The sequence below is a fragment of the Pseudophryne corroboree genome, chromosome 5 (assembly GCF_028390025.1).
Source record: "Pseudophryne corroboree isolate aPseCor3 chromosome 5, aPseCor3.hap2, whole genome shotgun sequence".
Lineage (NCBI taxonomy): Eukaryota > Metazoa > Chordata > Amphibia > Anura > Myobatrachidae > Pseudophryne > Pseudophryne corroboree.
In genome coordinates, this window is record NC_086448.1 from 789,033,038 (window position 1) to 789,057,784 (window position 24,747).

At 47.0% G+C, this 24,747-nt stretch overlaps 1 protein-coding gene across 3 annotated transcripts in view; it reads left to right on the plus strand.

Annotated features, from left to right (window-relative positions):
• CRPPA (CDP-L-ribitol pyrophosphorylase A) overlaps positions 1-24,747 on the plus strand; it is a 535,384-nt gene that overhangs the window by 84,744 nt on the left and 425,893 nt on the right. For all 3 annotated transcript variants that reach the window (XM_063924417.1, XM_063924416.1, XM_063924419.1), the window contains exon 3: positions 12,271-12,420. In XM_063924417.1, coding sequence (XP_063780487.1) covers positions 12,271-12,420 — 150 coding nt within the window. The remainder of the gene's footprint in view (positions 1-12,270; positions 12,421-24,747) is intronic.

A 24,747-nucleotide genomic window follows, 5' to 3' on the forward strand; every position in this document is an offset into this window, starting at 1 on the left:
TCACACGTTTGTCTAAAAAGGTGGCACTACCGTCTCAGGATACGGCCGCCCTTAAGGAACCTGCTGATAGAAAGCAGGAGGCGATCCTGAAGTCTGTATATACAGACTCAGGCATTATACTTAGACCAGCTATTGCGTCAGCATGGATGTGCAGTGCTGCCGCTGCGTGGTCGGATAAACTGTCAGAAAATATTGACACACTAGACAGAGACACGATTCTGCTAACAATTGACCATATCAAAGACTCAGTCTTATATATGAGAGATGCACAGAGGGAAGTCTGCCGGCTGGCATCTAAAATAAGTGCATTGTCCATCTCTGCTAGGAGATGCTTATGGAAAAGTCCTCCCCCGCTTCCTCTTCCAAGTCCGCCGCATGACGGTGGGGCTCCACAGGCGGAGCCAGGTACGGTGGGGGCCCGCCTCATGAAATTCAGCGATCAGTGGGCTCGCTCACAGGTGGATCCCTGGATCCTTCAAATAGTATCTCAGGGGTACAAGCTGGAATTCGAGGCGGCTCCACCCCACCGGTTCCTAAAATCTGCCTTGCCGATTGCTCCCTCAGACAGGGAGGCGGTGCTAGCAGCGATTTACAAGCTGTATTCCCAGCAGGTGATAATCAAGGTACCCCTACTTCAACAAGGCCGGGGTTACTATTCCACACTATTTGTGGTGCCGAAACCGGACGGTTCGGTGAGACCCATTTTAAATTTGAAATCCTTGAACACATACATAAAAAAATTCAAGTTCAAGATGGAATCGCTCAGGGCGGTTATTGCAAGCCTGGAGGAGGGGGATTACATGGTATCCCTGGACATCAAGGATGCTTACCTGCATGTCCCCATTTACCATCCTCACCAGGAGTACCTCAGATTTGTGGTACAGGATTGCCATTACCAATTCCAGACGCTGCCGTTTGGACTCTCCACGGCACCGAGGGTATTTACCAAGGTTATGGCGGAAATGATGATACTCCTTCGAAAAAAGGGAGTTTTAATTATCCCATACTTGGACGATCTCCTAATAAAGGCACGATCCAAGGAACAGTTGTTAGTGGGAGTAGCACTATCTCAGGAAGTGCTGGATTCTGAATATCCCAAAGTCACAGCTGGTCCCGACGACACGTCTAATGTTCCTGGGAATGATTCTGGACACAGTCCAGAAAAAAGTGTTTCTCCCGGAGGAGAAAGCCAGGGAGTTGTCTTCTCTAGTCAGAGACCTCCTAAAACCAAAACAGGTATCGGTGCATCACTGCACACGGGTCCTGGGAAAGATGGTAGCTTCTTACGAAGCAATTCCATTCGGCAGGTTCCATGCCAGGATTTTTCAGTGGGACCTGTTGGACAAGTGGTCCGGATCGCATCTTCAGATGCATCGCTTGATAACCCTGTCCCCAAGAACCAGGGTGTCTCTTCTGTGGTGGCTGCAGAGTGCTCATCTTTTGGAGGGCCGCAGATTCGGCATACAGGACTGGGTCCTGGTGACCACGGATGCCAGCCTACGAGGCCGGGGGGCAGTCACAAAGGGAAGAAACTTCCAAGGACTATGGTCAAGTCAGGAGACTTCCCTTTCACATAAATATTCTGGAACTAAGGGCCATTTACAATGCCCTAAGTCAAGCAAAATCCCTGCTCCTACACCAGCCGGTGCTGATCCAGTCAGACAACATCACGGCAGTCGCCCATGTGAATCGACAGGGCGGCACAAGAAGCAGGATGGCAATGGCAGAAGCCACAAGGATTCTCCGATGGGCGGAAAATCATGTACTAGCACTGTCAGCCGTGTTCATCCCGGGAGTGGACAACTGGGAAGCAGACTTTCTCAGCAGGCACGACCTCCACCCGGGAGAGTGGGGACTTCATCCAGAAGTCTTCCAAATGATTGTAAATCAGTGGGGTCGTCCACAGGTGGACATGATGGCGTCCCGCCTAAACAAAAAACTAGAGAGGTATTGCGCCAGGTCAAGAGACCCTCAGGCGATAGCTGTGGACGCTCTAGTGACACCGTGGGTGTACCAGTCAGTTTATGTGTTCCCTCCTCTACCTCTCATACCAAAGGTATTGAGAATAATAAGAAAGCGAGGTGTAAACACAATTCTCGTGGTTCCGGATTGGCCAAGAAGAGCGTGGTACCCGGAACTTCAAGAGATGATCTCAGAGGACCCGTGGTCTCTGCCGCTCAGACAAGACCTGCTACAGCAGGGGCCCTGTCTGTTCCAAGACTTACCGCGGCTGCGTTTGACGGCATGGCGGTTGAACGCCGGATCCTGAAGGAAAAGGGCATTCCGGAGGAAGTCATTCCTACGCTTATTAAAGCTAGAAAAGAGGTTACAGCAAATCATTATCACCGCATATGGCGGAAGTATGTTGCATGGTGTGAGGCCGAAAAGGCCCCAACAGAGGAATTTCAACTAGGTCGATTTCTGCATTTCCTGCAAGCAGGAGTTAATATGGGCCTAAAACTAGGCTCCATTAAAGTACAGATCTCGGCTCTGTCGATTTTCTTTCAAAAAGAACTAGCTTCAGTACCTGAAGTTCAGACATTTGTGAAAGGAGTGCTGCATATTCAGCCCCCATTTGTGCCTCCTGTGGCACCTTGGGATCTCAACGTGATGTTGAGTTTCTTAAAATCACATTGGTTTGAGCCACTAAAAACCGTGGATCTGAAATATCTCACGTGGAAAGTGGTCATGTTATTGGCTTTGGCTTCAGCCAGGCGTGTGTCAGAATTGGCGGCTTTATCATGTAAAAGCCCTTATCTGATTTTCCATATGGATAGGGCAGAATTGAGGACTCGTCCCCAATTTCTCCCAAAGGTGGTGTCAGCGTTTCACCTGAACCAGCCTATTGTGGTGCCTGCGGCTACTAGGGACTTGGAGGACTCCAAGTTGCTAGACGTTGTCAGGGCCCTGAAAATATATGTTTCCAGGACGGCTGGAGTCAGAAAATCTGACTCGCTGTTTATCCTGTATGCACCCAACAAGCTGGGTGCTCCTGCTTCTAAGCAGACTATTGCTCGCTGGATTTGTAGTACAATTCAGCTTGCTCATTCTGTGGCAGGCCTGCCACAGCCAAAATCTGTAAATGCCCATTCCACTAGGAAGGTGGGCTCATCTTGGGCAGCTGCCCGAGGGGTCTCGGCTTTACAACTTTGCCGAGCAGCTACTTGGTCAGGGGCAAACACGTTTGCAAAATTCTACAAATTTGATACCCTGGCTGAGGAGGACATGGAGTTCTCTCATTCGGTGCTGCAGAGTCATCCGCACTCTCCCGCCCGTTTGGGAGCTTTGGTATAATCCCCATGGTCCTTTCGGAGTTCCCAGCATCCACTAGGACGTTAAAGAAAATAAGAATTTACTCACCGGTAATTCTATTTCTCGTAGTCCGTAGTGGATGCTGGGCGCCCATCCCAAGTGCGGTTTATCTGCAATACTTGTACATAGTTATTGTTAACTAAATCGGGTTATTGTTGAGCCATCTGTTGAGAGGCTCAGTTGTTTCATACTGTTAACTGGGATTCATATCACGAGTTGTACGGTGTGATTGGTGTGGCTGGTATGAGTCTTACCCGGGATTCAAAATCCTTCCTTATTGTGTACGCTCGTCCGGGCACAGTGTCCTAACTGAGGCTTGGAGGAGGGTCATAGTGGGAGGAGCCAGTGCACACCAGGTAGTCCTAAATCTTTCTAGAGTGCCCAGCCTCCTTCGGAGCCCGCTATTCCCCATGGTCCTTTCGGAGTTCCCAGCATCCACTACGGACTACGAGAAATAGAATTACCGGTGAGTAAATTCTTATTTTTTCATACTTAACGATCCACGTAGACTACGGTTGGAATGGTAATCTTGCCCGAAGCATGGCGAGCGAAGCGAGGGGACACTGTACACTAATTGGGGTTCCCGGTGACTCTACGAAGAAAATGACACAAACCCCACCACAAAAAACCATGTCGACCTTTTGACCTAGCACATGTCGACCTTCCAACCCTGTCGACCTAGTGACTGTCGACCTATAGTGGTCGACCTAAACATTGTCGACCTAGACACTGTCGATCTAATGATCAACACCCGAGGGGACACCCAGCACAGGGCTAGTCCCCCCCTCTGTAAAAACACACAGCACCGATCAGGTCTGAATTAGGCCCAATGATCTCTGTAACTCTGCTATGAGAAAATGTAATAATATTATGGGACAGGTTTAACGAGTGATATTCTTATTATCACTCTTATAGATGTTAAATGATGCTCCAGCCCAGTGTCGGACTGGGGCATGTAGGGCCCACCGGAGGAATGCAGTGATAGGGGCCCATGTTAGGGGTGTGGCCAGTCTGCAGAGGGGGTGTGGCCTGCCACCGCATTGGTTTGAATAACCATTAGAGAGTGCAAGGTGTGGGCTCCTTCATAAATATATACAGTAAATTCAGCTGCTGCATGCATGATAATGTACCAGATTAATAACAGATTAATAACAGCAATGCACTGTAGAAAATACACCATAGTCCGGTATAAGGTAACATATGTATAATGTATAATTCAAGTACACAGTCTGGAACCTGATCCTTAGAGCAGGAGGTGGGCCCCCAGGCAGTAGGGCCCACCGGTGGTTCCCCCTGTACCCCTGTGGGCCAGTCCAAGCCTGCTCCAGCCAGTCAGCTCCCAACTGTCATGGGTTTGAATAATGACAGGTGCTAATTGGCTGGAGCACCATTTAACATTTGTAACAAGGGAAACAAGAATATCACTCGTTGTTAAATCTGCCCTTAAGTTATTGTAGAAAGCAATTTTCCAATTACACAGCAAGATTTTCCAAATTAAAAGGGGAATTCAAATAGCCCCGAAGGCAGCCCAATGTCGACACCTGTCAGTGAGTTTCCTGGACCTGCTGAAGACCCCCCCAATAAGTGCCCTGTTTTCACAATTGCGGTCCAAGAACTTATCCCGGATCCTGTTTGATCTCGCCCGAAAACAGGCCATTTTTTGGGAGAAAGAACTAGACTACAGTTGAATTCCCCCCCCCCCCCCCCCCAAAAAACAAAAAAAAACAAAACAACAACATCGTAGTGAAAGGTCATTTTTTTCTTCTGCTGGAAATGATTGGGGCTAATTGAATTCCCTCCTAAGATGTATAATGATATTGTGATTTTGAGTATTTGTTATTTGTTCTTAAAGAAATCAGTGTTTTTTCTTCAACAAGTAGATCTTACTAACTTTGGGGCTCATTTACATTTGGATGTAAGTCATGTTTATGACACGCCTCTCAGATGTACAGTACTCGTCCGCGCTGATAGGTGTAAGGGTGTGTACACACGGTGAGATATTTTCTTTCGATTTGTACTATATAGTCAAAATCGCAAGAAAAGTTAGTGCAGATCGCAAGGTGAAAGTCACCTTGCGATCCCGATTCGATCCCGATGCGCGGTTCCGCCAGGTCGGCATCGCAAGAAAAGATAGACTGTGCAGGCAAGTCAATCCTTGCTAGATCGGTGTACTATCTAGTTCATCTCACATGTCAATGACATCTCACATAAGCCAAAATCTCATATAAGCCAAAATCAAAGCACTCATAGTCCATATCTCAAGAAAAGTTAGTCAAAATCGGTGGTTCTGGGCTCCGGGGAGTTCAAGGGAAATCGCAAGTGAAAATCGGCCATAGCAAGGATCTCACCGTGTGTACACACCCTAATGGTGTGTACACACGGTGAGATCCTTGCTATGCCTGATTTTCACATGCGATTTCCCTTGAACTCCCCGGAGCCCAGCACCACCGATTTTGACTAACTTTTCTTGAGATATGGACTATGTGTGCTTACGATTTTGGCTTGTGTGAGATGTCATTGACATGTGAGATGAACTAGATAGTACACCAATCTAGCAAGGATTGACTTGCCTGCACAGTCTATCTTTTCTTGCGATGCCGACCTGGCGGGACCGCTCATCAGGATTGAATCGGGATCGCAAGGTGACTTTCACCTTGCTATCTGCACTAACTTTTCTTGCGATTTTGACTATATAGTCAAAATCGAAAGAAAATATCTCACCGTGTGTACACACCATTACTTTCACAATCTCCCTGAAATGCTTTTTCAAAAGTAGGCAAGTATGAGTGTATCCCTTAGGGTCCCTTTATGAACTGCAATACCTCAGAACCACATTTTTATGATGTCACCCACCTACTTTGCACAATTGTAGCAGGCTTTAGAGGACAGCGCTTGGATTTATAGAGCATGAATTTGGCATCTTAGGGGGTTCAAAAGTTTGCACTGGTCAGCGGGAGGAGTGGGGCTGATTTGGAGTGTTGCAGAATTATGCACAGTCAGAGTGTTATTTATGGGATGTTAATTTTCAGTTCATTTCAGGGGTGCAGAGGAAAGGTTGGTAGGTGCATTCCTTGCTTTGTAGAAGAGCACATGGCCTGCAAAAAGACTTATATTTTCCGGCACAGTTCGGACTCGTTCTACACTTCCCCTTTTATTAGCAATTATTTATAATACTTTTTTTTTTTTTAATGAATTAGCTTTTACAGATTGTTTTTGTACATTATTGAATTTCTGTGTTGATTGGTGATAAGAATACTTGAAAAATAAAATTTTTCGACAATATAAGAAAAGAAAATCTACCAGAAATTCAGGTGTCTCCCAGACACTCTGGGAAAATAGGTATGTATGGATATAGTGCTAAAAGTACCCCTCTAAATTATACCAGTCGCCTACATAGCGCAGCAATAGCCATTTTCAGGGGTATTCATCCTATCAGTTTAAGAGGAACTTGTGACATCTGTGTTGTGTTGGAAATTATGTGTGGGCAGTTGTTGATTTTGCAGAGTTATACAGGCACACACCAGCTACTATGAACAGCTAGTTACTTATTGATAGTAGTTACAGCTGTACTCACTGTTGCATGTACTCTGGTGATGGAGCGGAGTGGGGTTCTATACAGCTCACCCACCTATGTATACTGCAAACAGGTAGCGGTGCAGGGATGCTGAAACAGCTGAATACCAGGTAATAGTTTCATCCGACCTAAATTGGAGACTTTTGTCTCACGCTATGTCACACTATAATCATAGTTGCCTACCCTCCCTCATTCTGCAGGAGACTCCCTGAAATAGCAGCAATCTCCCTCACTCCCTGAATAGAACAGCAATCTCCCTGAAAAAAAGAGAAATCAGAGATACATACATTCAAATGGGCTCATCAGCGCCATTTCCCTGTATTGGTTATAAGGCACAGTGGGGCAGATGTATTAACCTGTAGAAGGCATAAGGAAGTGATAAAGCAGTGTTAAGTGCAAGGTGATAATGCACCAGCCAATCAGCTCCTAACTGTTAATTTACATATGGGAGCTGATTGGCTGGTGCGTTTATCACCTTGCACATGTCACTGGTTTATCAGTTCCTTATGCCTTCTCCAGGTTAATACATCTGCCCCAGTGATCCCTATGGCTGCATGCATTTTAAAGGTTTCTTGTGGCCACTTACAGTATTTGGAACCTCTTGTAAAACACAATACACGAAAAAATCCTGCAAAATATCAGTGTCTTTTCTTCAACAAGTAGATCTTACTAACTTTGGGGCTCATTTACATTTGGATGTAAGTTATTTTCATGACACACCTCTCAGATGTAGCAGTACACGCCCGCGCTGAGAGGTGTTACTTTCACAATCTCCCTTAAATGCTTTTTCAAAAGGTGGCAAGTATGACTATAATGCCTCAAAATGGTTCCTGCACATGCTTAGTGGCCATCTTGGGATAGGGCATGAAGCCTTCCTAGAAAACAGGAAGACTGGAGTCTGTGCAGTAGTACACTCCCATTTCAACGTGTTGAACGTCCCAGTTATAATAACAATTACGGCTAGCTGCATTTTGTCCAGCACAAAATATGGCAGCCTCCACTGTGGCAGGTTCACATTAAAGATCTCTATACTTCTTTCAATAGTCAATGTCTGGAACGGTTCACGTTCTCTTGTAGAAAAAAAAATCTAGAATTTGCTGAGGAGTTATTTTGGGTCCAAGCAAATGCCACAGTATATAGAATGACAATGTAACAATAAATAACGCTTACACTGTTTAATTAGGATTTCCTCCCATGCTGATTTAGGACATGTATTCTCACGTCAGAGGAACTGTAAACTGTAATTTGGAAGGCATTCACTTATTTATTCCCAGCTTCACTTTTCTTTTCCTGTCTTGATCACGTTCCAGATTCGTGTAATAAACCCCATATGTGTTCTACCGGTTATCCTGAGCCACCACCAGCCTGGCAGGATCTACAGGCTACGCTTAATATTGGGCACATCATTCCAGTCACCCGGTGTCCTGTCACCTCCAACATGCTTCAGACTTAGATATACTGCTTTACTTTTGCTTATTGCACTGGGGTCAGGAGTTCGATTCCCGGCCAGGGGCCCTACAATATGAATGATAGATATAACCTTTACGGTGCTACGTGATTGGTGGTGCTATATAAATAAATGATAATTACTTGTCAATAGTCCATACCTCGTTTCTCTTGTGGTGCGTCTGGACTACTACTAAAATAATAGGACTTCTGGGAGAGTAGTCATCCTCGTGGATCCCTTGTGGAGTGAGCCATCCAGGGGCTTGATGCCGCAGTTAATGGAGAATTGCATCTTCATGGCCACGCCCCCTGCGGCTATTTGTTTTCTGCTATATTGTCACTTATGTTTACCACTTTGGTGCATACTCATATAAATGATAAGGTAATAAAGAGCCTTACAGAAAGTTTTATCTGCGAGTCCCCAATTCTTTTTGTTTGTCTCCTTTTCCACTTGTGTATTTCATCCGCAAAAAAAGATTCTTATCTCAGAGCAAGAGAAAAGGTCATAGTGCAATATTGTAACACATAAAAAGTGTTTATTAATACATTGCACTCACAATAAAATAGAGATTAAAAGCATGTAACCACACATCAGCAGATAGGGGTTTCAAACTTGCATCAGGGGTCACCAGTTACCCTCCCAGATGTAAATGGGTCGGAAAGTCTGAAAGTCCCGGACACCTCAAATTTCCAAGGCAAACGATGTCCCTTGCAAGGGTTCCCCACAAACGTCACTTGGTTAATGCGTTTCGGACTGGTTGTCCTTCCTCAGAAGCATTGCTGGGAGGGTAACTGGTGACCCCTGATGCAAGTTTGATACCCCTATCCACTAATGTGTGGTTGCATGCTTTTAGGGGTATATTCAACTGAAGTTGGATCCATTCCGACATTCATTTGTCGAAATGGATCCGACCTTGGCTATTCAAGGCAATCTCAATTCGACTTTAAAAAAAGTTGAATTGAGATGCGGGAGATGAGACGGGGGACAGCAGCGCTACAGCAGTGTAGCTGGAGGATGTGTCACAGCCGCAGCTCACGGCAGCGTCCACCCGGCTCCAGCAAGCGAGACCTCGCTTGCTGGAGCCGGGTGAACGCTGCTGAGAGCGGCAGCTGTGACACATCCTCCGGCTACGCTGCCGCTGCTGTAGCGCTGCTCTACCCCGTCTGCCTGCGGCTCTCCCCCGTCTCTGCTCCCGCATCTCAATTCGTCTTTTTTTAAAGTCGAATTGAGATGGTCGAAAAGGGGGCCAAAACCGACTTTTCGGCCCAAGCACGCGGATCGGCAGCTATTCCGCCGATCCACGTGCTTTTCGACAAGTCGAATTCCTCGACTTGTCGAATAATTTGGGGTTAGATTGATTAGGTCGGAACCCCTTCCGACCTAAAAAAGTCAAAAACTGCTGTCTTTTTGACAAACTGCAGCTTTCGACTTCAATTGAATATACCCCTTAATCTCTGTTTTATTGTGAGTGCTATGTGTTAGTAAACCCTTTTTATGTGTTACAATATTGCATTTTGTGGATGAAATGCACAAGTGGAAAAGGACACAGACAAAAAGAATTGGGGACTCACAGAGAAAACTTTCTGTAAGATTCTTTATGACCTTATCATTTATGTGAGTATACACCACAGTGGTAAACATTTCTTGTTGTATTCAGTTCTTGTGGAATTATTGTGACGATTCCTATTGTTTCCTACCACCAGGCTGCAGTACTCTTAGGTTGCTCAGTTGTTTGAATTTTACCTCTTTTATATATTGTCACTTATCACAGCTGCATGCAGGCGCAAATGTAAGTGGTCATGTGACTAATCAGTGCCCCACAATCCCCCTCAGTGACACACATCCGCAGAACTCCTCCAGTCTAGAGGGTGCAGATATTTGCACCCATGCAGAAGCCGCCACCTTGATACACCAGTGCATGTGCTTGCCTGCTACATAGGGGCCTTTGTGCAACAGTTGATGTGTCCTATTAGAAAATACCATTTGTGGTACACTTTTCCATGCTGGTAAATATGCCTTACTGTAAGTAATGCAGTGCATCAGTCACATTACCTGTGCTATAAGTTACCTCCTGCTCTATACTTGGAGAGGGCAGGTGGAAAATAAACGGACTCAGATATTTAGCTTAAACTGAAGCAGACAACCTGGATTATGGGAAATCCAACCTTTCCAAATGAAAAATCGGGACCTGTTGGACCACACTTTAATTTCCCCAGATATAGGGGGTCATTCAGACCTGATTGTGCGCTAGTTTTTTTCGCTGCGCATGCACCGCAATGCACAGGTGCGTCGCACAGGTAGAAAGCGGATCGTTGCTGAGCGATGGATTTTACGAAGAATCCATTCGAACAGCCGATCGCAAGGAGATTGACAGGAAGAGGGCGTTTGTGGGTGGCAACTGACCGTTTTCAGGGAGTGGTTGGAAAAACGCAGGCGTGCCCTGACGTCAGTTCCAGTCCCGGACAGGCTGAAGTGATCGCAGCGGCTGAGTAAGTTCTGGGCAACTCAGAAACTGCCCAAAACTTTTTTGTACCGCTCGGCTGCACAGGCGTTCGCACACTTGCAAAGCAAAAATACACTCCCCTATGGGCGGCGACTTTCTGATCGCTGCGCTGCAAAAAACCCTAGCGAGCGATCAGGTCAGAATTAGGCCAATAACTCCTAACTATGTAACAGGGCCATATACTCTCTCAACAACTTTCCTCTCTTTCTACCCTCTGAAATCAGGATACTCTTGTGAGAGTCCCGATTTCTTATTATCAGAATACAGGAAAGTAAGGGGGAAGACAAGGGCTGCTGTTCGCAAGTTTTATACATTTCAGTTGAATATCCTAAAATGAAAGGGCCTGATTCAGAGATGGACACAAATACCGTCGCAACTGTGATCCGGTACGCAGCTAAAATATGCAAATGACGCAGTCGCCGGGATTTGTATTAAGGCGCCACTGGAGGCGTCTCAGATCCGCCACTTGTGTACAAAGACATTGTGCATGCACCAGTTGATCATGGACTTCTGTGGTCGAAGTAAGACGCTGGAGCCATGTTTGCTGCGCATGAGAATGTAGTTGCAAGCAGTGTCAAGCCTCCGGTTGCAACACTCCTGCGTTTGAGTCACCACTCTCATTACCTCCCATAGACTCTCCCTGACTGCCAATCGCTTTGTACATAACTCCTCCCTGACTGGCATCATATGACCATTACCACACATGGCCAGAAATTGGCCGAACCCATACGGTCGTCATCAAGTAGTTTGACTGGATCAAAAGGTTCGACATGGTCATTTGGTCAACACGGAAAAGGTAGACACCACACGATAGGTACAAACTGTCTACACTGTAAAATGGTTGACATGAGCATAGTTGACACAAAATAGCCAAATTAGTGTACCATGTCCCCTCGCAAGGCTCATTTCGCTCACCGCACTTCAGGCAAGGTTCCCCGCTACACTCGCCGCAGGTTACTGTTCCCAGTTGTACTCCATGTGGATGGTAAATGATGAAGAAGTTGAAAAAACAAAACAAAAACAATGTTGACCATTGTTATCTTGACCATTGTAAGTTGTCGAGCTTTTGAACCTGTTGACCTTCTACATGTCAACCTTAATGCATGTGACGATATGGGGTCAGCCTATTGACTGTCGACCTATCATCCGGGAACCTACACACTCTGGGGTCTATTTTGCTGTATAGTCTGAACTGACCATGTGGTCCATCCAGATCACAAGGTGCCCAGGTAGCCTTAGGCTTCTATTGGTGGAAAACACCTGCGTGACAAGATGCCGATGGCTTCATCCTTGCAGTGTGTGCCCTGGTAATGCTCCATCACCTGTTTCCCTGTTTCAGATCACCGCGTCGGACCGTGTAATCATGGAGGGGGGTATTCACCGGCCCCTACAGCACCACACAATCTGACTGGTTTTTCTTTTTTCCCCCCACAGGCAGCTGGCGCGGTCCGGCCATTAGTGTCCACGGTTATTGCTTCCTCCTCGGATGGATGTTTAGACCATTCCCTGGAACGAGCCAAGCACAGAGCAAGCGAGATGCCACAAGCTTTCCTGTTTGATGTCATTTACAAAGCATATCTCCAGGTGAGTGCACAGAACATGTTTCCAATCCAGAGCTCAGAGAATTCTCAGGAGACGTCGCTGCCAAGTAGCCTTTTATAGCTCGAGAAGTTCTAACGCCAGTCATTTCGCCCAGGGTAGAGTGAGGAGACTAATTGTTGTACATTGGGGAGTAAGGAGGGAGATGTATTCATATGCTGATAACTAATAATACTCTGTGATCAGTGACAATGTGTGTGGTCGTGTATGAGATTCTGTGTATGGCGCAACGTTGTGCACAATTCCTGCCAACATCCGGATTGGAAAATCGGGACAGACCACATGGCATCCCTGATGTGCCTGAACCAAATCTGTTTTGACGGACACCATAACTTCCGGCAAAAAATATTGGGACTGTTTGTGAAAATCCGGATAATTTGGCAGACACTGTGGACAGTACCATAAGAGGTTCTTTCAGAAGTGTTAGTGCCCTCTACAGTATAATAGGTTTCCATGGGAATGCTCATGAAGTGTGTAGCACACTTTGCTGCAGGGAGACTGAGAAATGAACCCTCTGTTAAAAGCAAGTACAAAGTACAGAGTGATCTGTCTAGGGCTCTAGGCTATTTAGGTGGTGTTTTTTCATGTGTATGTGGCGTTATGCAAAAGTTGCTGTCGGAACCTTGCCATATTTCTGTGAAAGACTCTTCCTTATCCCTAGCCACTTGATTAAATAAATGAAGTCCCTTCCCGGAATGTAGTGTATGACGCAGCAGCAGAATCCTTTATCATTATTAGTTGCTCATATATCATGCCTAATAACAAGTTGCCACATGCATGAAGCCTCAGAACCCATGGTGTCTGACAACCGTAGCTTTCCTCCCAACATTGGTACCATTCCAAATCCCAAAGAGGTGGCATGGTACCACCTTGTTGACAGTGCAGGGTGATTTGCATAACACCCTCCACCCCCCTCTCCATGGCCGTCACATCTCCCCCGGCCCACCCACTTCACTAGGGATTGGTTGTGATGCAGAAGGGTAACCTGCTCTCCCGAAATTCCCGTTTCGTTCCATGAGCGTAGGCAGGTATGTTCTGAAGTGTCCTTTCCTCAAAGACCGATTTGTAAACTAAACAGAAAAGTCATCTTCTCCGACAGACCTTCCTATAGATAGGTAGTATGTCTTTAATTGGGTGTGGTATGATTTGTCAGCAGTTATCAGGGCAACACGAGAATGTCAGCATGGTTGAACTGTCGACATGCAGCATGTCGACCGTGAACATGCCGGCAGTGACCATATGTACCCAGAGAATATGTCGATAATCAACTGTCAACAAACCATGGTAACGGTTGATCATGTGACCATGTTGACATTCTGATTATGTCAACATGGTACCGTCAACAGTTAGACTAGCCAACATTGTGGTGTCGACATTTTGAAATTGCCATGGTTGCTGTTGACCCTATAATTGGGTATACACTACATGTACTTTATGGGGGTCATTCCGAGTTGATCGATCGCTGCTGTTCGCAGCGCAGCGATCAGGCTAAAAATTGGCATATCTGCGCATACGTATGCACCGCAATGCGCACGCGTGACGTACGGGTACAAAGCCCTTTGTGGTTGTGCACAGGTTCTAGCAAAGTTTTCAGTCGCACTGACGGCCGCAAGAAGATTGACAGAAAGTTTCTGGGTGTCAACTGACCGTTTTCAGGGAGGGTTTGCAAAAACGCAGGCGTGGCTGAAAAAACGCAGGCGTGGCTGGGCGTTCGCTGGGCGGGTGTATGACGTCAAATCCGGACATGAATAGGCTGAAGCGATCGCAAGCGCTGAGAAGGTTCAGAGTTACTCAGAAACTGCACAAACTGTTTTTGCTGAGCTCGGCTGCACAGGCGTTCACACTTCTGCTAAGCTAAAATACACTCCCCAGTGGGCGGCGGCATAGCGTTTGCACGGCTGCTAAAACTAGCTAGCGAGCGATCAACTCGGAATGACCCCCTATGCTTCTTGTAGAGGAAAGGGTTAACCTCAGTGTCCTCGTTTTTCCTATGTAATGCTGTGATGACAAAACCCGTCAGTGTTACTTGAGGACAAAAATCATCTATATAATAGAAAACAATATTATTACAATAAGCAGGAACAGTGTACGTTCTACATCTGGTTCAGTTATAGACTCCAGGAAAATGGTCACAGTTACAATTAGACAAGTGCTTTAAATTGTATGACGGAACATCGGAATCGGTTAAAAAAAAAAATGAGTCTAGGTTGTCGCACTGAAATATTTAATTGAATTCACCACTAAATGCATAACGTCCTACTTCAAAGAGAGGAGGCACATTATTGTAATAAAGACTATTCCAGGGAATTATCCGCGGAGTTACAATGTCACAACACATCCACAGTCTCTACTGAGCACCAATTCACTTTTTTGATCTTCCCTCATTAATGCCCAAAACCTCATGTTTCCTGGCATCACTAATGGAACCTGAGATAATTGAAAACTTTAATTTAGACAATGAGCCAGATTGTTTTACATAGAATAAAAGCTTTTTAGTTGAGAGTCCGCATTGGTGAATACATTCACGTCTCTGCCCCAGGTGAATGGTAAATAGGAACAAAAACGTTTTAGACTTTTCTTGATTGACTCTCAATCTGGATTTTCTCATACACGTGTTATTGCTCTGACGTCCTAGTGGATGCTGGGAACTCCGTAAGGACCATGGGGAATAGCGTCTCCGCAGGAGACTGGGCACAACTAAAGAAAGCTTTAGGACTACCTGGTGTGCACTGGCTCCTCCCTCTATGACCCTCCTCCAGGCCTCAGTTAGAATTTTGTGCCCGGCCGAGCTGGATGCACACTAGGGGCTCTCCTGAGCTCTTAGAAAAGAAAGTTATATTTAGGTTTTTTATTTTCAGTGAGATCTGCTGGCAACAGACTCACTGCTACGAGGGACTTAGGGGAGAGAAGCGGACCTACCTGCTTGCAGCTAGCTTGGGCTTCTTAGGCTACTGGACACCATTAGCTCCAGAGGGATCGAACACAGGCCCAGCCTCGGTCGTCCGGTCCCGGAGCCGCGCCGCCATCCCCCTTTCAAAGCCAGAAGCAAGAAGATGTTCCTGAAAATCGGCGGCAGAAGACTTCGGCCTTCATTAAGGTAGCGCACAGCACTGCAGCTGTGCGCCATTGCTCCCCATGCACACCACACACTCCGGTCACTGATGGGTGCAGGGCGCTGGGGGGGGGGGGGGGGGGGTGCCCTGGGGCTGCAATAAGGGTACCTTACTGGCAAAATAACACATAATATAGTCATTAAGACTATATATGTGTAAAATCCCCTGCCATATATTCCATAAAAAAGCGGGAGAAGTCCGCCGGAAAAGGGGCGGGGCTATCTCCCTCAGCACACTGGCGCCATTTTCCCTCACAGCTCCGCTGGAAGGACGCTCCCCAGGCTCTCCCCTGCAGTTTCCAGACTACATATGGTAAAAAAGAGGGGGGCACTAAATTTAGGCGCAATCTGTGTAATATCAGCAGCTATAGGGGAAAAATCACTGTGGGTAGTGTGAATCCCTATATATATAGCGCTCTGGTGTGTGCTGGCATACTCTCTCTCTGTCTCCCCAAAGGACTTTGTGGGGTCCTGTCCTCAGTCAGAGCATTCCCTGTGTGTGTGCGGTGTGTCGGTACGGCTGTGTCGACATGTTTGATTAGGAGGCTTATGTGGAGGCGGAGCAGGTGCCGATAAATGTGATGTCACCCCCTGCGGGGTCGACACCTGAGTGGATGGTTATGTGGAAGGAATTACGCGACACTGTCAACTCCTTACATAAAAGGTTTGACGACATAGCAGATGTGGGACAGCCGGCTTCTCAGCCCGTGCCTGCCCAGACGTCTCAAAAGCCATCAGGGGTTCTAAAACGCCCGCTACCTCAGATGGCAGACACAGATGTCGACACGGATACCGACTCCAGTGTCGACGATGATGAGACTAGTGTACATTCCAATAGAGCAACCCGTTACATGATTACGGCAATGAAAAATGTGTTGCATATTTCTGATATTACCCCAGGTACCACAAAAAAGGGTATTATGTTTGGGGAGAAAAAACTACCAGTGGTTTTTCCCCCTTCTGATGAATTAAATGAAGTGTGTGAAGAAGCGTGGGCTTCCCCCGATAAGACTCTGGTAATTTCCAAAAAGTTACTAATGGCGTACCCTTTCCCGCCAGAGGACAGGTCACGTTGGGAGACATCCCCTAGGGTGGATAAAGCGCTCACACGTCTGTCAAAGAAGGTGGCACTACCGTCTCCGGACACGGCCGCCTTAAAGGAACCTGCAGATAGAAAGCAGGAGGCTATCCTGAAGTCTGTATATACACACTCAGGCATTATACTGAGACCAGCTATTGCTTCTGCATGGATGTGCAGTGCTGCAGCTGCGTGGTCAGATTCCCTGTCAGAAAACATTGATACCTTAGACAGGGACTCTATATTGCTAACCGTAGAGCACATTAAAGACGCAGTCTTATACATGAGAGATGCACAGAGGGATATTTGCCGGCTGGCATCTAAAATAAACGCAATGTCCATTTCTGCCAGGAGAGGATTGTGGACTCGGCAGTGGACAGGTGATGCTGATTCTAAAAGGCACATGGAAGTTTTGCCTTACAAGGGTGAGGAGTTGTTTGGGGATGGTCTCTCGGACCTCGTTTCCACAGCTACAGCTGGAAAATCAGCATTTTTACCCCATGTTCCCTCACAGCCAAAGAAAGCACCGTATTATCAGGTACAGTCCTTTCTGCCCCAGAAAGGTAAGCGGGTTAAATGCGCGTCCTTTCTGCCCAGAGGCAGAGGTAGGGGGAAAAAGCTGCAGCATACAGCCAGTTCCCAGGAACAAAAGTCCTCCCCCGCTTCCTCTAAGTCCACCGCATGACGCTGGGGCTCCACAGGCGGAGCCAGGTACGGTGGGGGCCCGTCTCAAGAACTTCAGCGACCAGTGGGCTCGCTCACGGGTGGATCCCTGGTTTCTACAGGTAGTATCTCAGGGGTACAAGCTGGAATTCGAGACGTCTCCCCCTCGCCGTTTCCTCAAATCTGCCTTGCCGACGGCTCCCTCTGACAGGGAGGCAGTGCTGGAGGCAATTCACAAGCTGTATTCGCAGCAGGTGATAGTCAAGGTACCCCTCCTTCAACAGGGACGGGGTTACTATTCCACAATGTTTGTGGTACCGAAACTGGACGGTTCGGTGAGACCCATCTTAAATTTGAAATCCTTGAACACTTATATACGAAGGTTCAAGTTCAAAATGGAATCGCTCAGGGCGGTTATTGCAAGCCTGGACGAAGGGGATTTCATGGTATCACTGGACATCAAGGATGCTTACCTGCATGTCCCCATTTACCCCCCCCCACCAGGAGTACCTCAGATTTGTGGTACAGGACTGTCATTACCAATTCCAGACGTTGCCGTTTGGTCTGTCCACGGCACCGAGGGTATTTACCAAGGTAATGGCAGAGATGATGATACTCCTTCGAAAAAAGGGAGTTATAATTATCCCGTACTTGGACGATCTCCTTATAAAGGCGAGGTCCAGGGAACAGTTGTTGATCGGAGTAGCACTAGCTCGGGTAGTGCTACAACAGCACGGCTGGATCCTGAACATTCCGAAGTCGCAGCTGGTTCCTACAACGCGTCTACTGTTCCTGGGGATGGTTCTCAACACAGAACAGAAAAAATTGTTTCTCCCGGAGGAGAAGGCCAAGGAGTTGTCATCTCTAGTCAGAGACCTCCTAAAACCAAAACAGGTGTCGGTGCACCACTGCACGCGAGTCCTGGGAAAGATGGTGGCTTCTTACGAAGCAATTCCATTCGGAAGGTTCCATGCAAGGATCTTTCAGTGGGATCTGTTGGACAAGTGGTCCGGATCGCATCTTCAGATGCATCGGCTGATAACCCTGTCTCCGAGGGCCAGGGTGTCGCTGCTGTGGTGGCTGCAAAGTGCTCATCTTCTAGGGGGCCGCAGATTCGGCATACAGGACTGGGTCCTGGTGACCACGGATGCCAGCCTTCGAGGTTGGGGGGCAGTCACACAGGGAAGAAATTTCCAAGGACAATGGTCAAGTCAGGAGACTTCCCTACACATAAATATTCTGGAACTAAGGGCCATTTACAATGCCCTAAGTCAGGCAAGACCCCTGCTTCAACACCAGCCGGTGCTGATCCAGTCAGACAACATCACGGCGGTCGCCCATGTAAACCGATAGGGCGGCACAAGAAGCAGGATGGCGATGGCAGAAGCCACAAGGATTCTCCGATGGGCGGAATATCATGTGTTAGCACTGTCAGCAGTGTTCATTCCCGGAGTGGACAACTGGGAAGCAGACTTTCTCAGCAGACACGACCTCCACCCGGGAGAGTGGGGACTTCATCCAGAAGTCTTCCAAATGATTGTACAACATTGGGAAAGGCCACTTGTGGACATGATGGCGTCCCGCCTCAACAAAAAGCTAAAAAGTTATTGCGCCAGGTCAAGGGACCCTCAGGCGATAGCTGTGGACGCTCTGGTAACACCGTGGGTGTACCAGTCGGTGTATGTGTTCCCTCCTCTGCCTCTCATACCCAAGGTACTGAGAATAATAAGAAGGAGAGGAGTAAGAACTATACTCATTGTTCCGGATTGGCCAAGAAGAGCTTGGTACCCAGAACTTCAAGAAATGATCTCAGAGGACCCATGGCCTCTGCCGCTCAGACAGGACCTGCTGCAGCAGGGGCCCTGTCTGTTCCAAGACTTACCGCGGCTGCGTTTGACGGCATGGCGGTTGAACGCCGGATCCTGAAGGAAAAGGGCATTCCGGAGGAAGTTATCCCTACGGTAATTAAAGCTAGGAAAGAAGTGACCGCAAACCATTATCACTGCATATGGCGGAAATATGTTGCGTGGTGTGAGGCCTGGAAGGCCCCAACGGAGGAATTTCAGCTAGGTCGATTTCTGCACTTCCTACAGTCAGGGGTGACTATGGGCCTAAAATTGGGTTCCATTAAGGTCCAGATTTCGGCTCTATCGATTTTCTTCCAAAAAGAACTGGCTTCACTACCTGAAGTTCAGACATTTGTTAAGGGAGTGCTGCATATTCAGCCCCCTTTTGTGCCCCCAGTGGCACCTTGGGATCTCAACGTGGTGTTGCATTTCCTAAAGTCGCATTGGTTTGAACCACTTAAAACCGTGGAACTAAAATATCTCACGTGGAAAGTGGTCATGCTGTTGGCTTTGGCTTCGGCCAGGCGTGTGTCAGAATTGGCGGCTTTGTCATGCAAAAGCCCTTATCTGATTTTCCATATGGATAGGGCGGAATTGAGGACTCGTCCCCAATTTCTCCCAAAGGTGGTTTCAGCGTTTTATTTGAACCAGCCTATTGTGGTGCCTGCGGCTACTCGTGACTTGGAGGACTCCAAGTTGCTGGACGTAGTCCGGGCCCTAAAAATCTATGTTTCCAGGACAGCTGGAGTCAGAAAGACTGACTCGTTATTTATCCTGCATGCGCCCAACAAGTTGGGTGCACCTGCTTCAAAGCAGACTATTGGTCGCTGGATCTGTAGCACGATTCAACTTGCACATTCTGCGGCTGGACTGCCGCATCCTAAATCTGTGAAAGCCCATTCCACGAGGAAGGTGGGCTTTTCTTGGGCGGCTGCCCGAGGGGTCTCGGCTTTACAACTTTGCCGAGCAGCTACTTGGTCGGGGTCAAACACATTTGCTAAATTCTACAAGTTTGATACCCTGGCTGAGGAGGACCTAGAGTTCGCTCATTCGGTGCTGCAGAGTCATCCGCACTCTCCCGCCCGTTTGGGAGCTTTGGTATAATCCCCATGGTCCTTAAGGAGTTCCCAGCATCCACTAGGACGTCAGAGAAAATAAGATTTTACTCACCGGTAAATCTATTTCTCGTAGTCCGTAGTGGATGCTGGGCGCCCGTCCCAAGTGCGGATTGTCTGCAATACTTGTATACAGTTATTGTTTAACTAAAGGGTTATTGTTGAGCCATCTGTTGAGAGGCTCAGTTCTATTTCATACTGTTAACTGGGTATAGTATCACGAGTTATACGGTGTGATTGGTGTGGCTGGTATGAGTCTTACCCGGGATTCAAAATCTTTCCTTATTGTGTCAGCTCTTCCGGGCACAGTATCCTTACTGAGGTCTGGAGGAGGGTCATAGAGGGAGGAGCCAGTGCACACCCGGTAGTCCTAAAGCTTTCTTTAGTTGTGCCCAGTCTCCTGCGGAGCCGCTATTCCCCATGGTCCTTACGGAGTTCCCAGCATCCACTACGGACTACGAGAAATAGATTTACTGGTGAGTAAAATCTTATTTTTTCATATCCAGTGTCCTGATATAGTCGAAGAATAAAACCCACCGATCCAGAGCACATTGAATAGACTCATCCTATTACCCGTGAAGGGTGCGATGTGCCGTTGCCGCAGCATTTAAATGCCGGCAATAGCACCCGATCTTACACCCTTCGCATGCTGATTTTGCACTGAATTCGCACCAAAGTGCTTGGAACCCTATGGGGCAGCGAGCACTTTTGTGTGAATTTCGGGCTCCCGTAAAGTGCATCCACTGCCGGGATGATTCACACCCACGATATCATCGCGGCTAATAGGATCAGCCCCAAAGGGTTAATTTTTGCACATATAAGACTTGTTCTGACACACTCCTCAGAAAAGTGTATCTGGGTTATATACTATTTACCGGCGGGCGGGATGCCGGCTGTCAAGATTCCGACAGCGGCATCCCACCAGCCAGAATGCCGGCAGCAGGGCAAACTCTGAGGGTCCCCTTGCGGGCCCGCCATGCTGCGGGCTCAGTGGATCGCTGCGCTCGCTACAGGTTCTATTCTCAATCTATGGGCGTCATGGAGTGGGAATAGCTCCTGTGCGCCGGGATTACGGATGTCGGCATCGATGGCTGTCGCGATTCTGGCATCGGTATCCTGACTGCCGGGATCCCGACAGCCGGCAAATTGATTGCATCCCATGTATCTAACCATACACCATACCATAGATTCTAGATAAATGGTACACGCAGTGTGACATGGTGTTAGTGTTGATGCCCACCTGACAGAAGATGAGATCATGGCCTGATATGGCTGCCTTATTTCTCACTAAGGGAGACATTTACTAAGCAGTGATAAGAGCGGAGAAGTGAGCCAGTGGAGATATTTCCTCATCAACCAATCAGCAGCTCTGTATCATTTTATAGTATGCAAATTATAGATGTTACTTCAGTGCTGATTGGTTGCCATGGGCAACTTCTACACTGGCTCACTTCTCCCCTCTTATCACTGCTTAATAAATGTACCCCTAAGTCACAGGAATTGCTCCATGAACAACAGACCCCAAACAGTATGAGGCCCGGGACTCTTTGGTAACTTCGCAGCGAAGATTGTAACATACATGGGCTTATTGCAAGCAAAGTGTCGGTAGTCGTAGGCAGCCACGGAAGCGTGATTTACTACCTACCGTGCGTGTACAAGCCTAAGCCAGTGCCACCCACTGATTTTATGCTGGCCACTGCACTGCCTCCATGCTACGTGCAAGATACAGTACATAGGGGTGGTCTTCTGTATGCCGACTGACGGGATCTCGGCGCACAGTATACCGGCGCCGGGATCCCGACAGCCGGCATACCGACACTTATTCTCCCTCGTGGGAGTCCACGACCCCCCTGGAGGGAGAATAAAATAGTGTGGCGCGCGTAGCGTGCCACCGTGCCCGTAGCGTGGCGAGCGCAGTGAGCCCGCAAGGGGCTCATTTGCGCTCGCCACACTGTCGGTAAGCCGGCGGTCGGGCTCCCGGCGCCGGTATGCTGGTCGCCGGGAGCCCGACCGCCGGCATATCGTAGTGAACCCGTACATAGTACTTCAGAAACAGGCTTCCCTTCCCCGTATATGTATGACTCAGAGCGGCAGAGTTTTTCATACGCGCCCACGACACTCCCACAAATCAGCGAGGTTCCGTGCAATTACTTTGCCAAGCCAAAAATCACTTCTGCCATACGTTGTGTGCTATAGCTCACCATTTGCATCCGTGAAGAGAGATCCATGCGACCCGCAATGAGCCAGCCCCATAGTTACTTGTATTGACAGAAAAACGCCTGCACAGAAAGTGTTTTGCTGTTGACCCTGGTGCGAATCCCTTTGATGGGTTCTTATGGAATCTGGATCGACAGTGTTACGGTCGACACCAAATGGTCGACTTGCATTATGTCGACAGATGAAAGATCGACAGTGCTTTAGGTTGACAGGTTAAAAAGGTCACCAGTGGTCGACACACAAATTGACGACCCTTGTTTTTTTCAGGTTTGAAACATGTTTTCTCAACGTGTGCTTGATTTACTAATCACGTGAAAATCTATTGGGGCTAGCCGGTCTTTAGGTCGACAAGGTCATTATGTCGACATGGTCACTAGGTCTACGGGACAAATGTTGACACATGAAAAGGTCGACATGAGTTTTTCACTTTAAAAAAATGTTTAGAACTTTTTCATTCTTTACGATCCACGTGGAATACGATTGGGAATAGTAACCTGTGCCAAGCGCAATGGTAGCAGAGCGAGGCACCTTGCCCGAAGCATGGCGAGTGAAGTGGTGCACTAATTGTGGTCCCCGGTCAGATTACGAAGAAAACAACACATTTAAAAAAACAAACAAACTAGCGTCGACCTTTCCCATGTCGACCTAATGACTGCGTCGACCTATTTCAGGTGTCGACCTAGTGGACGACCTAATGACTGTCGACCCAGCGATCCACACCCTTGGGGGTATCCGGTCTCTAGGTCGACACTCAATAGTAATCCGACAACAAGAAACAAAGAAGAATCTGCACTCTCCAAATGCCATATGAAATATCTAAACAGAACCCCGATTATAATATCTGGAAAGATCCTTTAATCTCATATCGGGGGTGCTACCTAAGACAACCATGTGTAACACCTATTAAACAAAAAGAAAATGGGGTTGTACTGCTAGGTGCACTAAACTGGAATAAACTGGGTGTGTAATACCGCTGCAAAGATCTGTGAGTTGATCAGCAGTGATCTCATTAACAGGATATTTTTTATTCCTGATGCTATGCTGTTGTAACAAATCACGAGATGGCTGTGGAATGCCCAGTGCCTTATAGATATATATCTCCTTAGTACTGATTCGTATAAGTGTTACCCTAACGATTATATGATACTGAGTTGTCTTCTTATTGACGTAGGATCAGCGGTCTGTGGGTTTGTAGCAGCCCATTTTACAGATAGTAATTGGCATCTTACCATCACGGCAATTGGGGAATAGGGTAGATTTCCTTTAATTGAGCATATTGCCCCACCAAACACATATGACAGTGGTGAACATTTTGTATTTTATGTCACAATTTGAATCTCTACAATACCTAACATCTGCAGATAATTGTGACAAGTGGTAGTAGCAGAATTTACGGAGGTTATTTTTACCCGATATAACACAATCCACCCAATATACAGTGGGTTATTAAAGGATTGGTACCCTTAAATACAATTGATTGGTTTTTTTCTCTATTAGGGGTATATAATACATGTTACATACATTAAATATATTCAAAAACACCCCATTAGAGAGTCAGTGCAATCAAAGGAGCAGACACATCTTTTAATTCTTATCACTTCTATATCTTTGAGCACATTGTTGGATTCTTTATTCAATTTTAACCCTATTTTTCGCACATTGTCCGAAATATCGGTCTTTTAATACAATGTATTAATAAAAGTTAAATTTTATTCCAGTTTAGTGCACCTAGCAGTACAACCCCATTTTCTTTTTGTTTAATAGGCGACACTCAATAGTAACCTGCTTGCCTGAAGCGTGGTGAGCAAAGCGAGCCCTCGGAGGGTAGAAGTTTCTACTGATGGTGGTCAGATGACATGAAATCCAGCAGATTTGGTCCAAAAAATAAAACACGTCGTCCTTTTTTGTGTTGAACACTGTCATGCGGACCATTTGGTCCTGTCAACCTTGAGCACTGATGATCTTTCATATGTCGACCTTTTTACCAACTGACCTAATGCATGTCAGACATTTGGTATCAACATATTGACTGCCGACCATAACACTGTCAAACTCTTATACCAACATGCAGTTCTTTTAACCAGTCACCAAGTCGTATGAGATATAAGTTTCTGTAATCTTGACTTTCTAATGAACATATATGTTCTAGAGCACAGGTTCTCAAACTCGGTCCTCAGGACCCCACGCAGTGCATGTTTTGCAGGTCTCCTCACAGAATCACAAAATAAATAATTAGCTCCACCTGTGGACTTTTTAAAATGTGTCCGTGAATAATTAATA